The sequence below is a fragment of the Hydra vulgaris genome, chromosome 07, assembly GCF_038396675.1.
Source record: "Hydra vulgaris chromosome 07, alternate assembly HydraT2T_AEP".
Lineage (NCBI taxonomy): Eukaryota > Metazoa > Cnidaria > Hydrozoa > Anthoathecata > Hydridae > Hydra > Hydra vulgaris.
The window spans coordinates 39407896-39427380 of NC_088926.1; the positions used below are offsets into that span (position 1 = coordinate 39407896).

At 28.9% G+C, this 19485-nt stretch overlaps 1 protein-coding gene across 1 annotated transcript; it reads left to right on the plus strand.

The window, feature by feature from the left end:
- Positions 1-3546: 3546 nt before the first annotated feature.
- On the plus strand, positions 3547-5814 carry LOC136082768 (zinc finger protein 862-like). The gene is made up of 2 exons (XM_065802191.1): positions 3547-4768; positions 4928-5814. Exons 1-2 carry the CDS (start codon positions 3547-3549, stop codon positions 5812-5814), a joined length of 2109 nt encoding a protein of 702 aa, XP_065658263.1.
- Positions 5815-19485: the final 13671 nt, after the last annotated feature.

Here is a 19485-nt window from a genome sequence, read left to right on the forward strand (position 1 = left end):
CTAAATTGTAAACAGTGTCTCAATACAATGGTTACTGATCGCATACCATATTAAATATCGCTATCAACAATAAAAAAGGAACACAATGTTTAATTATATATATATACATTTTTCCTATATTATTCTATGACAATAGATGTTGGTAACCCCAATACTTCTCGTTCAGATCAGGGTCCAGCTATGGTAGGTGACTGCTCAAAGATTTAATTGAAACAGACCAAACAATCAAAAATTGCTCGGAACATCTCCGATTTGTTGATCTGTCGGTGAGAAGTTCTTATTGCAAACACCCCACACCAAAACCAGATCAGTAGAAAAGTATCAGAGTGTACAATGAAATAACTATCCACTAGGGCAGTAAACAAGACAAATATTGTATTACAGATGTTTTCATGCAGCTAATACAATTATGAGACAATTAGTATATATATATTTTTTTTTTCTTTTAGATTATTCACCTCCCCAAGGCCCGAGGGGGGCCACTACAGTCGAGGAGGCTACTCATTTTTTTGTGTTTTTTATTTTTTAGTTGTTATTCGTGGTGCAACCCTCTCTCAACTCTTTAACTCCAAAAGACGAACCTTGCCGAGCAAGGCCGCTGCGCGGAGAAACTAAGTTGAGCGCAGTACTTCCAGGGACGTGGTGGGAGTCGAACTCCGAACGCGGTGGTAGTCGAACTCCGAATATGTCAATCCATTTCTACTCATGATGGTCATGATCCGGGTATAGTAGGTGATAGCTGTAAAAACCACTCAAAACAAATTGTTCAGTCAGATTACCCGAAATATCTTCAATTCAATGACTTGTAGGTGAGTGGTTCTTACTGCTAACATCTCACACAACCAAGAGATTGAAGGAATAGCATATAAGAGTACAACTGAATGAATATACACAGCAACAGTAAAAAGGACACACAACGTTTTACAGATGTGTTCATGCATCTAATACAATTGTGAGAAAATATGTATAGGTCAATCTAGTACTATGCATGCAGTTTTTGATCTAGGTATAGTTGGCAATAGCTGTAAAAACCTCTTAAAACAAATTGTTCAGTTGGATTACCCAGAACATCTCCAGTTTGTTGACCTGTTGGTGAGAGGTTCTTCCTGCTCACACCCCACACATCAGAGAGAAGGGTTAGTATTAAAGAGTACAGCAGAATGAATATACACAACAGCAGTAAAAGAAACACACAAACTTTTACATATGTATCAATGTAACTAGTATTATCTAAGGCCATTCGTATAAGTAAGTAAAATGCTAATCATGCAGATCATGATCCTGGTACGTCAGGTGAACGCTCAAGGAACTAAATAGGACAAATCGATCAGTCAGATTTCACAGAACGTCTAAGATTCGTTGACCTATTGGTGAGAAATTCTTATTGCAAACACCCCCCCCCCCACACACACACACACACACACACACACACACACACAACCAGATTAGCAGTATCCATTTCCATTTACCATTTGGGTCATTTTACTATAAGTTGATAAGTCTTTGCATACCCCTAAGCATACTAGATGCAAAATGTCTAAAAGAAACTTTTAGACCATGTCAAAATTTAATACAATTTAAAACACCACTAAGATGTTCAGAACGCTTTTGATGACAAAAATCTGAATCAGTGTTTAAATTGATGAAATATGTGGGAGTATTATCTTGCCACACCACTCTCCTTTCTGAACACAATACTCACATCAGTTATAACCATTGTGCCTCTAATACACTTAACAAATGCTCTAGCTGGTCCATCACATATGATAACAGTAAGATTGATAACATACTCAATATTTTAACAGATTAAATCATCTTTTTGAAGAACTTTGAACTCTACCAAAAATTTATGTAGATAATCAAAAATGGAATTAGGTTTTTGGGCACCACTTTTTAAAAAAATCTCTAAAAACACCAATTTCGGTACCCAAAAATTGCAAGCCTAAGCTCTGACAGCAACATTTATAAACAGCAACAACTTTTGACAAATTTTATTTAAATTTTTTTTACATGTATGTTTAAGTTTTGTCACTATTTTAGATTTTTATTGAACAATTTCCTACATGTTTTTTTAATATAAAGTACTTAGGAAGCATTTTTCTCTTTTACTATCAGCTATCAAGCTGATTAAACTGACTTGATCAGCCTCAGCTTTAATTTTAAGCTAATGAATTTAAAGCTGAAGCTGAAATATCAGTTGCAACCCCTACTTTATAGACAACATATTTAATGTGATGTATATACTTTCAGCGTGGAAAATAACGGGCGGTCAACGGTCACTGACCGCCCGAAATGACTGAAATTGCTATTTTGACCTCTCAAAACGAATTCTTCCCGGTCAAGGTTGACCGGTTGAAAAAAAAAGAGTTATATAATGTTTGACAAATTATCAGGATGCCTTTAAAAATGCATATACCAAAATTTTATAAAATGTAAATCTTTGAAAAAGCTTCTAAAATAATTTTATCCTTTGTACGCTACTTTAAATCGCTTCGTTAGTGAGTATTATAAATGACGTAAACTATTAATTTTTTTTGCTTCACTTATCAAGACTAATTTCATTTTAGTGGTGGTGAAATCCATAACTGCTTTTTTCATAAATGATTGAAGTTCTTATTTTATTATTGTTTTAATAATAATATAATATTAACTAAGAACATTTTTTTATTCCTACATTTTATTTATATTTTCTTTACATCATTTTACTTATTTTTCTTTTTTTCTACCTTTTGCTTTTAAATTTTACCTTTTGCTGCCAATTGCAATGAAAAAATACCTTTATTTTTTATTTTTAGTTTAATTTATCCGTAGTCAACAAAACTTACAAATTATCGACTAAAAGCCGCACACCAAGCCCTTCTGTGATGAAAATAAATTTCTTAGATTTCAATTAGTTAACACTCCGGAAAATAGAAAGTTCGTATTTGAAATTGTCGAGGTTCTTATGTTCTCTATTTTAAAGACTCTTGGTTCGGTTGACGCTGAGTGACTGAGAAGTTAACTTTAATATTTAGATAAATTTAAAATTACCAAATGCGCGTTTGCTTTTTTTTTTCTACTATTAAAATTTAAAAAATATATATACTGTAGTATAAAGTTTCGTTTTAAGTAACTTAAATAATTTTGATAGTAATTCATAAAACGATTGTCATGATTTTATTAAATATTAGTTCAGCATCTGCCGACGAGAGGCATTAACATTATTATCAACTAAATAACATTAATAGTTTATAAAATGATTTTAAATAAAAATGAATGAAAGATATAAAATGATACAAATGAGATATAAAATGTGCAATCATTTTTCTTTTTCAACGTCGGTAACGACTGAAGTTCTTATTTAACCATTATTTAAAATCAATGTATGTAGCTACGAACATTTTCTCCTTTTTTTTCATTCATTTTTCTCGTAACCTTTTCCCTCAATTTCTGAAGTCATAGCAATGAATGAGTTTTTTTAAATAAGTTTTAAATTAACAATTGCGAATTTGAACATTTTTTATATTACTAAATTGTAAGAGAATCGTCAAACATCAGCACTTCAAAATGGATGCGACTAAAAAGAGACAAACAACACTTTCATTTTTAACACAAGCAGGATCGGAATTAAAACCACCTGTTGAAAAGAAGAAAAAACTCAATAGTAGAAAATTACAGCTAACAACAGCTCAAAAATGGGTAAACACTACTCTTGCAAAATATAATGCAAATGAATGGCTAGAGATATTATATAATGGAAACTATGTTACAGCATTACAATGCACTGTATGTCGTCAGTATACTAAACAAATTGATATTTATAAAGGATATACGCCAGAATGGGGAAGCGATGAAGGTAGTTGTAGGATACAGCACAGTGCCGCAGTTGATCATGCAAATGGTTTGCCACATCAAAGAGCCTACGAATTAGCAATGAAAAGTAAAGGGAAGGATGTAAGCGAACGAAATGATAAATTAAGCAACCTGCAGAAAGAAATGCGGCAAACTGATATTTTATCGGGCCTGAAAACCATTACCAAGAAAGATCTAAATTTAACAAAAAAAAAATTTGAGGTGGCATACTTTATTGCCAAAGAAGAGCTTCCGCTTAGCGTATACCCTAAAATACTACGTTTGGAAGAAAATCATGCTGTAGAGTTTGGCCAAGCATATAGAAATAAAATAACTTGTGGAACTTTTATTGATTACATTGGATTGAGTTTGTCAAATATTCTCAGAAATAAGTTGAAAACACGAAATTACTTCAGTATTTTAATTGATGCATCAACAGATGTATCTGCAATTGAAAAAGAAGCTATATTTATTATCAGTTTCGATCCTACTCCAATAGGAAAGACCGAGATATGCGTTGAGTGTTCTTTTCTTTCTATTTCTAATCTTGAACATGGAACATCTGAAGGAGTTTTCAATAAAATTAGTCAATCCCTTGAATCAGAAGGTATCGAAAATTTTAAAACTAAATTAGTTGGTTTTGGTGCTGATGGCGCAGCTGTAAATAGAGGAAGTAGAACAAGTGTAAATGTATTACTTCAGAAAGAAATTCCATGGGTAACTTTTGGTTGGTGTGTTGCACATCGCCTTGAGTTAGCGTTAAAAAATAAAATTGCACAAATGAAAGCGTTTAATGATGTCAATAACATCATTTTGAAAATGTATAACATTTATAAAAAATCCCCAAAAAAGTTACGACAGTTAGGAAACCTTGTTGCTATCCTTGAAGAGGGTAATTCATTTGACATTGCAGGTATTCGCCCCAAAAAAGCATCAGGTATATTTGATTTTTTTTTCAATTTTAACTATAAAAAATACTTTATAAAATAATATACTTTATTAGATGCTGGTTTTTTATACAAAAGTTCTTTATAAAACAGTATTTTGAGCAATAAAAACTTTTTATAAAATAAAATACTTGTGCAATAATAAATAGGAACACGATGGATTGCACATAAAATTCAAGCACTTGAGATGATCTTAGACAAATATGGAGTATATATGAAACATCTCGAAAACATGACTGCAGACTTCAGTTTTACTCAAGCAGAAAGAGCAAAGTTTAAAGGGTATCATCAGCAATGGAATCATGGACGAATACCGCTTTATATAGCATTATTCATAGAAGTTTTATCGCCAGCAAAGTTGTTATCTTTAACTTTTCAAAGCAACGAAATTGATTCCGTAGCATCATCTGGATTTATTGAACAAACTAAAAAACAGTTAAGTCGCTTGAAGAAAAAAGAATTTAATGATTTACCAACTGTCAAACGTTTCCTTGCAAAAGTAAAAAACAACACTGGTAAGTATTCATTCCAGGATGTTGAGCTTCATGACTTTACAAACGCACTAACTTTAGTTAAGAATTCGAAATCAATGATTGTATCGTTAATTGCCGAATCCATAGAAGAGCGTTTGGAAACACAAAATACAGTTCCTGATATGTATGGAATGTTAATCCTAAACACTGGTAGCTGGTTTCAAAATAACACCAATAATTCATTTGCTGATGATAACATCGAAAAATTGTATGACTTTTATAATATGCCGTTACGTAATGCTGGCTTCACTGGGAGTGTAAATAATATGTTAGATGCTTGGCATAACTTAGTTGATTACACTGTCAAATATTTGGCACCAGATAAAACTGAGTACCGTAAAGTATGGTATCAAATTTTTTCGAGTTCTATGAAAAAAGATTGGAGTCCAGTTCTACTTCTTGTTGAATTGTTGTTCGTATTGCCTGTTTCGAATGGAAAGGTTGAGCGTCTTTTTTCTCTTATGAATAGAATTAAAACTGACACAAGAAATCGCTTAACTTAAAAAAGGGCTCAATAATTTAATTCGGGTGCGTACTGATGAAACAAATAGTGGAGAATTTGATGTGAATCCTGCCATTGAATTATGGGCCGAAGATACGTTGCGAAGGCCTACACAAGAAAGTCGAAAAACTTATTCAAAAAAAGAAAAGAAAAAAACAACTATAAAAACATTAATTGATTTAGAATCGTCATCAGACGAGTCTTTAGATTTAAAATTGTCTTTCGATGAAACTTTGGATAATGAATCAGATGAAACGTATATCTAAAAACATCTTTAAAAAAACATTTTTAAGTTATATAAAACTTTGTTTTTTGTAACTTAGGCAATTATTATAGTTGTATTACATAAAACGATACTTGATTAAGTATTCAGTTTAAATTTTTTTGATATAACATAAAAATGTGTATTTTTTATTTTTTTTAAAAATAGAATACAAATAAAAAAGGAATACGAGTTCGTTCATTTTAAAGTATCAAGTTATTGTTTTATTTACAAAGTTTCGTCATGCAAACGTAATTCGTCATGCAAATGTAATTGCTACGTTAAAAATTTAAACCAATATAAAAATTAAAATTTTGACCGCCCAATAAAAACAACTGACCGTCAATTTTATGTATTAGCCGGTCAGTTTGACCGCTCGCCTTTGATTTCTTATTTTCCACGCTGTACTTTATCATAATACATAATACTTTTTATACTTGAATACTTATTGTTTTATTTTTTATAATACATAATTTTTTTTAATACGTATTTTTTATAATATTTAATACTTAAGAAAATATTGACTTTTACCCAATATTCTTTAAAAACAACATTTTCTTATTCTAATTGTGGTAATAAATAAAGGTAATATTTACTCCAATTATTATATTTGTCCCCCAAAGTTCGTGTAAGTCTATCATATAGAAGACTCACTAATTCTAATAAATAAAAGTTTTTATTATTATTATTATAATTATATTTACTAACCTGTCATTACTAATATTTATCAAAAATACATTCTGGTTGTTCAAGTCACTTTTACTCATTTCAGTATGCAAATATTGTCAACAGTCAAAGTGCACCAAGCAGAAATATTCTTACACATGCTGCATAATACAAGATATACATAAGATAAATATCATATAAGACCTATTTTTGTTCCTTTAACCTGGAATTTAATATTTTTATCCTAACATTTTATAATTAAGTTAAATAAAAACAGTGCTTAACTTATTATAACTCAGTTATAATAAATAAACATATGATGTCATGATCTATATAATAACTATTATCTTTTTTTAGTTATCGTTATTTATGTTAAAGTTATCAAGATTTTATCAGTATTGTAAACATAAGTTAAGTATTATAAGTTTTTTTACAAGTATAAGTATTGTAAGTATAAGTTATTATTAATAATAATAACTTATACATAAATTAATATATAATTATATATATTATACTATATATAATAATTATATTATATATAATATATTACATATAATATATTAATTATACTATTTATAATAGTATATAATTATATATAAATAACTTATATATAAATAATATATAACTTATACATAATAATATTATGTATATTATGATATTATTGTTTATATTACAAACGCACATTTTTAAATCAAAGTCAAAAAATATCAATGAATAAAAAATGCAGTTGATGCATAACAATAAAGCCATTTTTTGCATGTTAACACTTAATATTTATACCTGACGGTGGGTAAACATCATTAACATCCCTAGTTGACTATCTTACAGAAAACTTATATATCTTTTAGGATTGCAATATTCTTATAATATCCTATAGGATATCTTAAGGGATTCGTAAGATCGTAAGTGAAAACAAAAAAATTGTTTTGTTTATGTTAATTCTGTAAAATATACTTTTTTTTCCAATAGAAAAAAAGTGCGTTTCTTAACTTCTCCTTTATATTTAAAGGAGAAATTAAGAAACGCGCTTTCTTAACGATTTTGTTGTAAAAATTTCATTTTCATTTGTTATAACAAGGTATATCCCGTTTAATGTATAAAAACGTTTGCATTTTGTTTGTTTTAATTTTTCTGTTTGATAGTTGTTTTGTTTTAAAAAGGTTATGGTCGTTTTTATTAGGCTTATATATTTGTTTTGTTTTTATTAGGCTTATATTTCATTGTTTAAAATAAGGCAATTTATTATCTTAAAATAAGGCAAATTATTATCAAGTATCTTACAGAGTATGGCATCTGCACGCAGATCAATACAGCGCTCTTATAGACATATCGATGTATATAACGAGACTGATAATGAAAGTGATGAAGAATGCAGAATTTTGGATGAAGAAGTAGATCAACTTATCCTGGAATCTTCGGAAACTAGTGTCTGCGTTGGGGATGACAATGCAGAAAAAGATGTCAGTAATGATTTAAGTAACATTTGTGCCTCTCAAAAGTTTGAAATAACAAGCATTGAAAGAGCTCTTTTTATTGCCTCAATTGCACTTCATGCAGTTCAGTCTGGCATTAGCAACAGTTCAATTGAAGGAGTGATTAAATTGTTTCAGGTATACAAACCCTGTTTATTATTTAAATAGTATGTTTTATACTTTTATAAATTGTAGTGCTGGTAGTCTACCAGCACTACAATTACCAGGTAGACTAGTTGGTGGTTGTTTTTGAAGTTCCAATATATAATAATAGAATATATACAAAATGTATAGGTATTAATGTAAGGATTTGTAAAAATATGTAAACAAATATTATATTCTTACAATTCTCTTCTGCTTTGTTGACTCAAGAATTCAGTGGACAAATAACATTTGTTTATTTACATGTTATGATAACATGTAAATAAATAAATGTTATTTTTCACTGAGGTCTTGAGTCTACAAAGCAGAAGAGCATTATTATGGCTATCAGACTCAAAACCACAGCACGTGTTGATGGTTTTTATTCAAACAATAGAAACAATGACCATATTTGTACCCTTTAAATTTAGATGTAATGTAGTCAATCAATAACACATGTCAATTGATTCCATAAATAATTCAAATTGCTAAATTTTTACATTTAATATAAATTCTTTAGTGTAAGAATTTTTAAAAGCGTACTGTAAGAGAAGGTGTAGCTATATGGTAGGGAGGAGTACTTAATTATTTATCTATCTAAAAATGCTGTCAATTTCTTGTAGGTATTATAAAAAATACTACAAAGAGCACAAGTATGAATTATTGAAATATATGATGGTATTTATAATTACAAGTTAAAGAAGATTCTCATATATTATATTCTCATATATATAAAATATATTTGAAATTAAATTCTATGCTATTTTCAATGGAGAAAAGTATTGATCAACTTGTAGTATGCTTGATCAACTTGTAGTATGCATTTAAATATTTGATCAACATATAGCATATATTTTATATTCATTTTTTTAGATTGCATTCTTTATTGAGAATATTCCTACCTCATGGAAGACTATTACAAGTTTTATTCAAAAAAATCTGTATGATTATTCTTCAATGTTTGATCTACCAATACCTACAGAACCTAGCAGTACAGGTGAGTTTGTGGTGTTTAATCTACATATACAGTTAGATTTAATTTTATGTGTTAATAAGCCACTGATTATTCAATACCGACAAGAACTAGTTAGTGCTGGAGATGTTATAAGTTTGGCTCTAACATTAACATCTGATATTTTAAATTTACATTTACTTATATCTGCAGATGGAGCAAACCCTTATTTTAAAAAGAAATCGTCATTTTGGCCATTGCAGGCAACTCTACTAGACTTGCCAAACATTGTTAGGTCCCGTATAGAAAATTCTTTGTTTTTAGTCATTTGCAGATGCACTGGTAAACTTAATTGGGATTCTTTTATGCCCTCTATTGTTTGAAAAGTTTAGATTTAGACAAGAAGTTAATCTTCCATCTGAGTTGACTGTGATTATCCATCCCTATGGTGCTGTATTTATTTCCCTGCTCGAGCACATTTTTTGAATGTTATGCAGTTCAATGAAGAGTTTGGATGCCTGTTTTGTAAACATCCTGGAAGGCGCGTCCTTCCATAGAGTTATAATCAAGATCCACATAGAGTTATAATCAATAACCAATGCTATCATTTATTACAGTATAACAAAAGATGCTCGTCAGTTAGCTATATTGTGCAGTATTGTGAACATAATTATTTTAAGTATGGCAAAATTTTTTCATTTTTACATGGTGAAGTAAGTATTGCGAATGTTTCTGTCTTAAAACCCATAAATACTGTAATTGATCTTTTCAATTTTATTGATCTATCACCTGCAGAAATGATAATTTGTTCTTATATTTCTGAGTCTTTTATTACTGTAATGGAAACAGAGGAGGTTCATTCAATTCCTATTGCATCATTTATCACTAGATGCCTGTTATTCCCTGTACCTAATAAGGTTAATTTACATATTGTTGTTCCTATTATATCTTTATTTGAACACGATTAATTTGTACCTTATTTGAATATATAAATTTTAATTTGGAACTTGTAACACCTATTTGTACACAATTAATTTAGTATTTGAACACGATTAATTTGTACTATATTAAATATTTACATTTTTATATTGTTTCAAAATAAGTTTGTCATCCTAATGAATGTTTGTTTAAATGTTTACTAATAACAATTTAGACTGGTTGTTTTTTGTAAGGTTATAACATAAATATATGCTCATGTAAGTATCTGTGACAAGATCATTTGTTAAACAATTTTTTTTTTTTGTAATTTTTAGCAAAAAACAATTATTATGAATATGTAATAGGTCAAGAAGGGTCAACCAACTTCTTCCTTTTTTGGTTCTTAGGGCTGAAAGAGTTCCTAGAGCCTGTTTACTTTAGCTCTACAGTTATGAGATCAATATCTCTTCATAAGAGAATATGGATGTAGAAAGTATGCTTGTTTTTTCTACTTTTTCTTATTTTTTGTTGCACAAAAGCAATCATAATAACTTTGTTCTATTTCTTCATTTAAGGGCGATGTTATAACTTTAAAAATCAATAACATCAACTATGAAGTCAAGCTTTATGCTAGGGGATCTGAAAAGGATTTAAAAACCACAATGAAAGATTTGGAGAAGTATGCTTCTGATGGTGTTTATTCTGACACCATATTTAAAGATGACAGTGCTAAGGTATTTTTTTCATGACAATTTTTAGTCTTATGGATATTGTCTATTTGAGTTCTTTCTAAAAGTTTTGGTTTTTATATTTTCAGTTAGAACTACTTTTTATAGAGAAACTACATTATAACCTACCAATTTTTAGTATTGGTATTTGTTTTCTATAATATTCCTATTAAATGAACAATAATTTCATAAAAGGAGACATTCAATTGTGGTTTATTACTGAGCAATCATCTGCTGATTCTTATGAATATCAAGATTAGAGCTTATCTGCAGACTCCTGTATGTATGTTGCTTTAAATTATCTAGTTTCATATTTTTTTTAAATATATGATTACATTAATCTTTTTAAATATATGATTACATTAATAGCTCATTTCATTTTAATTGCTAGAGTCAATAAAGAAAATGCACTTTTTGCAGATTTGGAAATGCATTTTGGTTTAGCCACAGGTATGTTATTAATTGCTAGAGTATATTTTATATAACTTTTAGCAATCTAACTTCTATTATCTTATTAAATGTTTTTTTTGATGCCGAAGAAGTTAGTTGTCATTCCAAAAAGTTAGTTTATGCTTATAAGCATATATTATGCAAATATGCATTAGTAGAATAAAATCACTATTTAATTTTGTAACAGCATAATTTAACTTAAGACATTTTTTGATTGTATTTTCTTTGATAGTTATTGTTAATAGTTTATTGTGTTAATTTATTTAAATTAAATGATATACAAGATATATGGGTCGAATGATTGTTTTAACCAATTTAAAGAAAACTTTGTGAATCACTATCTCTGATTTTCCTGATATTTACATATCATTATCTACATTATGTAGACAGATTAAATTTGAAATTTCAGACATCCAAGTCCAATGGTTTAGAAAATAGCTTTGGAAAAATCTGAAATAAGCTAAAAAATGAAAAAATAAAGTTAGCTGTAGTACTCTTTTCTATTCATCATTAAGTCTTAACAGGTTAGTTTTCTAGTTAGCTACTATTATCTGCAATAAACATGCAATATATAAGCAGCGTGTTGCAATTTAGAACTGACATATGCTAAAAACCATATTGTTTATTTGCTTAAATTTCAAATTTTCAGCCATTTGGGATGCTTGTAAAATTTTCTAACACTTTGTATTGGTCTAAGTTTAACAGCAATTAAGGCTATAAGCCCCAACTAATCTGAAAATGTAATTATTTTTAACTTGTTGCATTCATAACAAAAATGGCAGCATTTTAAATTAACCCTAATTTTCAATAATCAAGGTTAAATGTGTTATTGGAATCTAGTGCCCTTCCAACCTACCTACTTGTCCATATGAGGGGTGCAACCAATTATGAGAAATTTCTTTACAAATAGATTTCTAATATGATACAAGTTAGCAAAAATCACTATTTTTAATACAGAACTATTCAGAAAATACTTCTAGAAAAAAAGAGACACTTGTTGAAAGTTAGAAAAAAGTTATGAGACTTTAAAGTAGTTTATTTTTTCAGTTCTTAAATCAAGGGGGGCATTTTGTAGTGTTTAAAAGGTTGTATTTTCTAAACCGCTGCACTTAGGTGTCTGAAATTTCAAATTTAACCTATCTACATGATGCAGATGATGATGTGTAAAAATCAGGAGAATCAGAGATGGTGACCCACAGATCATTGGTTGAACTATAATGATTTGACCCATGTACAAAGTTGCTAATTATGCATTAATTGATTTACAGTTATTGAAAACATACTATATTTAACTTAACTTGGTAAAATACATTGCATAGTTTAAGTCTTAGTTTGTTTTTGCAAAGTATGTTGAAATAGACTAAGTTGACCAATTAATCTAGGTATAAGATATTTTCTATGTTTAAGTCCTTAATTCAAGTTTCCACCTGGCTAATTTTGTATTGGCAGATAAATCTGTTCAATAATGGATGGTTAAATTTTTTCGAAAAGTTTTTTCTACTTTAACCTTTTTAATTTTGTTTCTATTTCAGCAAAGCTTAAACATACTAGTGCTCCACTTCAATCACCTCATTGCTTATGCAAAAAAACAGGTTAGTGTTTATAAAGGCTAAACTATAGGTATATATATATATATATATATATATATATATATATATATATATATATATATATATATATATATATATATATATATATATATATATATATATATATATATAAATATATATATATATATATATAAAAACAATATCTGCAATACCATTTATTTAGTTTTTAATATGTGCAAAATTTATTTTATACAGAATGAAATTTTTTTTTAATAAGAAAATGTTAATTCCAACTTAAACTTATCTATTACCTATACGAATCTAAAATTAGCCTACAGCATCCTATAAGAATCCTATTGTGATCCTTCAAGATCTTTTAAAATATTCTTTTAGATCATACGTTATCCTGTAAGAATTCCTTAAAATCCTACAAGATCCTTCAAAAAGATTCTTATAGGTCTTGCAGGAACTTGTGCAACTCTGCCTATAGGATTCTTGCAGGATCTGTAAGATCAGTCATTTTGCTTGCATAAAATATAGTAAAATCAATGGAAAAAAGTGGATCTGTTAAAACGATTGAAAAGCTTTAAATTCCCTAAATATAACCTATTCATCACAACATTCGCCTGTTTGCTCTTTTAAAATGTTTCTGACAATATTTTGATTAACCTCAAAGCAGTTATTACCATCACTAGCAGAAACAAAATTTTATATTTTGATCATTTTAAAAATGCAAACCGTGTTTCAATGGAAAAATTACTGCATATTTAATAGTTACTTGAACATAAATTAAACATATATGTTAAGCTTTGTAAATTTATTTAAAAAAAATAAAAAAAATCTTTTATAATAGTAAAAAATAAATGAAATTCTAAAACAAGGTCTTTTTAATGGAGTTTTGCAGTGAAAAAATACACCGAAAAAAAATTTCTCTTTAATTACAATATAAAGATAATATATACAAAAAATATAATGCATAAAAGATAAGTTTTTAAATTTATTTCACGCACAATATGAATTATAATGGCAATCATCGAGTAAGTTTTGTAATGATTTTTTTAATTATCAGGTTAAACCTTTTGGGAACCTTGTGGGAAACTCGTCAATTACCCAGATCCTTTGGCCCTGATAAAATCCAGATAAAACCCAGTCAAGCAAATTTGATCGATTTTTTTTTACCATATAGGGCCCATTCGGAAACCAAAACACTTACCCGTCAAAATCCCGTTCCCGTAAGCCCAGACAAAAACCAAACGGTATCCGTCTGTCAATGTTGGCTGGGATTAGCTTATTTTTTAACCATATGGGGCAGTTCGGAAACCAAGACACTTAGCCGTTAAAATCCCGTTTCCGTAAGCCCAGACAAAACCATACGGTACCCGTCTGTCAATGTTGGCTGGGTAGGGACCAGAGACCCAAACTCGGATCCGGGTAGTTGTTTTGGGTATTACACGAATTTAAATATTCGGGTAAAAACCCGAAAGTTATGAAATACCCGTTTCTTTTAATATCCGATACTTGATACCCGTATAAAATACCCGTAGAATACCCAATACTTGAAACCCGTAGAAATACCCGAAGAAGTAAAAATACCCAAAACAATTCAACTCGATTCGTTTATCACATGGAATTGCAAATAACAAAAAAAATTGAAATATGAATATTAGTACTAAAGGAGTTCAAGTTTCAGGATTAGCTAAAAACTAAAAGTAGCCTGTAATTTACTGTTCTTTTTTTTTTTTTTTTTTTTAAGTTTACAATGCTGGTCGTGTTACATAGTTCATAAGCCGTAATCCATAATCATAAGTCGTAATACAATTATGCAAATAATACAATTCAGCGTACTAACAATATAAAGCTAGGTTTCCAAAAGAAGATCATTAGGATCTTATCATTAGAACCTTAAAAAGTAATATTTATAACGTATATATATAAAATAAAAAAAATATTTATATATATATATATATATATATATATATATATATATATATATATATATGTAAAACATATATAAATATATATAAAAAATTTAACGTATTTACATTATGCAAAGATACAACACATTTTAATATATAATAAGCTGAAGATTTAACAAATACATTTTACATACAATTTTAGTAGAATTTTAGAATGTTGTCCATAGAGAGAATTAATTTTTTTAATTTAATTTTAAAAACGGGAAGAGTAATAGAAGGATCAAAGTTTGGTAATACCATTTTATTCCAAAGATGGGGTGCATGATATGAAATACAAAATTGATTGAACTTAGTTCTACAAAAAGGTTCACTTAAAAAACTATAGTTTCTTAATGTGTATTTACTTATTGGTTTTAAAAAAAAAGGTCGTTAAAAACAAATAAAGATAAATCGTTTTTCCATATAAAAGTAAAACATAAGACATTAAATACGTTCAGTTTATAAACATCTAGAACCTTCATATAATCAAAAAAATATTTTGAATGTGAAAAGCGATCCGCATAATTAACTACGCGGATTGCATGTTTCTGACGGCGATAAAGATGTTGTAATTTACTTTTATCCGTACTTCCCCAGACGATGATTGCATAATTTATATAATTGTGTATAAATGAATAATAGAGTTGGGTCAGGTTTTTTTTGTTTAGATAATTTCGGGCTTTGTATAAAATGCCAATGTTTTTAGAAATTTTTGTGCTTATATGATCAATATGTTTTCTCCAAGTAATATTCTCATCAAGATAAACACCTAAGAATTTTATAACAGTATCTCTTTTTATTATCGTTTCATCAATATAAATTTGAGGCATATTAATTGGTAAAAAACGTTTTTTTGCGCAGGAGTGAAAGATAATCCATTTTGTTTTGTTAATATTTAAAGTTAATTTATTAGCTTTGAACCAATTAGAAATGAGATTGAGTTCTTTGTTTGTGGTTGAACTGAGTTCATAAATATCAGTATGGGATAAGAAAAGATTAGTATCATAAGCGAACATTATACTTTTCAATTTGGAAGCATTGTTTAAGTCCTTTACATAGATTAAAAACAGTAGTGGTCCGAGAATAGAACCTTGTGGAACACCACAGGTTATGCTCAGGGGTTCACTTTGCTGACCATCATTACTATACACAAGTTGTTTTCGATTTGTTAAATAGCTTTTAACCCATTTTAAGATTTTATTGTTTAAACCATGTTTAATTTTTTTAATTAAAATTAGGTGATCGACCGTATCTGGCTTTTGATAGGTCAATAAAAACACCTAGTGTATATTGAGAATTTTCAAAAGATTCAGAGATGTTATGTATAAATTGAATATTGGCATGTTAGTTGAACTTCCTTTTCTGAAACCATACTGATTGTCATGAAATAAGTTGTTGTAATTAAAATAATTGTATACACTGTTGAAGATAATTCTTTCTAAAACTTTAGACAATACAGAAAGAACAGAGATAGGACGATAGTTACTGATATTGGATCTGTCGCCTTCTATATTGATAGGGGTAACCCTGGCAAGTTTTAAACGTTCTGGAAAAATACCTTGATGAATTGATGCTCAGAAAATTTTAAAAAGAACATTTTTTAATTGTTCGTAGCAATCTATAACAATATTTCCGTTTATTTCATCTGCACCAGGTGCTTTATTTTTTTTTAAGGATTTGAAAGCTTTTTCAAACTCATCAAATGATAGTTCGGCAGATAATTCTTCAGAGCAAATATCTTTGTCAATAGGTACCAAAAAATCATAAAATGAGGTTTGGGTATTTGGTATTTTTCTTGACAGAGTTGATCCAATTTCATTGAAATATTTATTGAATTCATGAGCTATTGTTTGTGGTTCACACAAGCTATTATTATCGACTTTCAGCATTTGTGGCAAAGAGCTTGACCATGTTTTTTGTTTTCCAATAATTTCTTATAATACTTTCCAAGTGCTATTTGAGTCGTTTTTAACTTTATTAATTAATTTTGAATATTAAGTTTTTTTTTAAATTTTTCGAATTTTTTCGAAAAGATTTTTGTAATCTTTGTAAATTTTTTCGCTAGCTGGTGTTTTTGTTTTCAGATATTTTATGTATAGCTTTTGTTTTGTATTGGATGATTTTTTGAATCCTTTGGTAATCCAGGGATTATTAAAGTGTTTTGTTTTTAATGTAACTGTAACAATTGGGAAATTGGATTCGTAAATAGAGGTAAATGTTTCAAAGAACTTTTCTTAAAGGTTGTTTGCGTTTTCATTAGAATTTAAGTGTTTCCAATGTAATAATGAGAGCTGATTTTTGTAAGACTCAATATTTGATGGTTTAAAAAATCGGTTTTTTATAACTTTATTTAATTTTTGTTGTGGTTGGTCAGTGTTTATGGTTAGAAAAATAAGAAAGTGGTCTGAAATATCTGTTTTTAAGATGTCCAATTTTATATCACTGTTGAACAAGTATGTGGAAATAATATTATCCAGCAAGGTTGCTGAATTTTTTGTTACTCTAGTTGGACGATTTATTAAAGGAATTGCTCCAGATTCAAAAATTGCATCATTAAAATTTCTAACTTTGTTATCGTCATTGTAGTCTAAACAATTCATAATAAAATCACCAATTAGAAAGTTTTTTTTCTTTTCGTTGTTACCTAAAAAAAAGCTCAAGTTCATGCTCACGCCATCTGGCTGTCAATAACAACAGCTAATTAAAATGATTTTTGTTCGTTCATTAATAATCTCAATTGTTAATATTTCTCCATCGCCGTCAGAAACGCAAAGATCATTTCTACAGTAATGCCTAATATTTTCATGAACGTAAATTAGAACTCCACCACCACGCTTATTTATTTGCCTTTCAAGAGAAATCATTTCAAAATGAGAAATATAAAAATTAGAATATTTATTAGTGTCGTTTGAGGTAGCCCAAGTTTCAGTTAAGCAAATAATATTAAAAAAGTATTTAGTTTCCTCAAGTAAATTTTGGAACTTTTTAAAATTACAATTAATGCTTCTGATATTTACGCGCTGAATTCTAATTTGAACGTTGCATTCCTTGTTAACATTCTTAAATAGAATTCCTTTTAATTCACTTGGATCATAGTAAGAACATTCGATTTTTGTATCATGAAAATAATTAATACCTGGGTCGGAGTTTTCGTGTAATGAAAAAAATTGCGTTTCCAAAAAATTAAAGGCAAGAGTTTCAAAGTCACATTTTAAAGCCATGATTAGTTATAACAAATAAATTAAAAAAGAGTTCTTTTTAAGAACGAACACATTTACTTTCGAAATTCTTTAGAAAATTATCACATCATATTTTATAACTGCATGCTTACCTTCGAGTCGCAGCTTTTTAATTTGATCCCACAACTTTTTTTGGTTTTCTATCGTTTCTTTACAGAAATCCTCATTAACATAAATCCCTGTTCCTTGCAAGTTTTTTGTAGCATTGAGTATTTTTGTTTTGTCTTGAAAATTTAACAACTTTAGGACAATAGTTCTTGGTTTCTTATCTTCTTTAGATGGGCCTATTCTATGAGCTCTTTCTATAACTATATCACTTTTAATTTTCAGTTGGTTTTTGAACATTTCCTTTACTACATTTTCGCCCTCAGCCCATTTTTCATTTGGTTTTTCATATATCCTGTCTATTCTTAAATTATTCCTTCGAGACCGGTTCTCCAGATCTAATGCCTTTTTATTTAAATTGTTTATTTCTTTTTCATAACGCTTCGTGATCTGATTTAATTTTTCCGTGATGCTTATTTCTAGAATGTCAAGACTTTCTAGAAATAAGCATCACAGACTTGTTAGTGTCTACTTCTCTTTCATGAATAATAGCTGCTCCATTTTGCTAACAATTAAATTTGTTCTCCTTACAGTGCAAATATTCCCTGCACTTGAAAACACTCTTTCAGAAGAAGCAAATGAGACTGGGATAACTAGAACCTGCCTAGCAAGTCTTGCAAGCATAGGGTATTCGCCTGCATATGGCTAACAGGTGATGCGGAAGTTATCGGACAAAATAAAAACGTCAATAACTTATTTATAAATAAAAAAACAAACTACAATTATATTTTTTTTAAATAAAGCATTTATCTTATAATAAAAATATATTTTTTTTTATATGAAAAAACACCACCATCTGCAATTGATCTCAATTTTGCTCTGACGCCTTTCATATGCGACTGTAAAAGGTTTAAATCAATTTCTTGTAGTTTTAGCTTAATGCGATCAATCAAAACTTGCTCTGTTGAAGCTTGCCGATCTCCCTCGTAAACCTTCTGTGCCAAATGTCCCCAAAAATTTTCAATTGGTCGTGATTGAGGCACATTTTGGGAATTGGATTCTTTATCAACGTAATAGACATATTGGTCCATCCAATTTAGAGAATCTTTAGAATAATGAGAACTTGCTAAATCTGGCCAAAATAAATAGTTAAAGTCTCCATGATACTTGTGAATATATGGAAGAAGTCGTTTTTCTAAACATTCATTAATATAGATTAATGTATTGATCGCTACAGCCTTGGAAGTGCGAAACAATGGCTCAGACATACCACGGTCAGATATGGCTATCCACA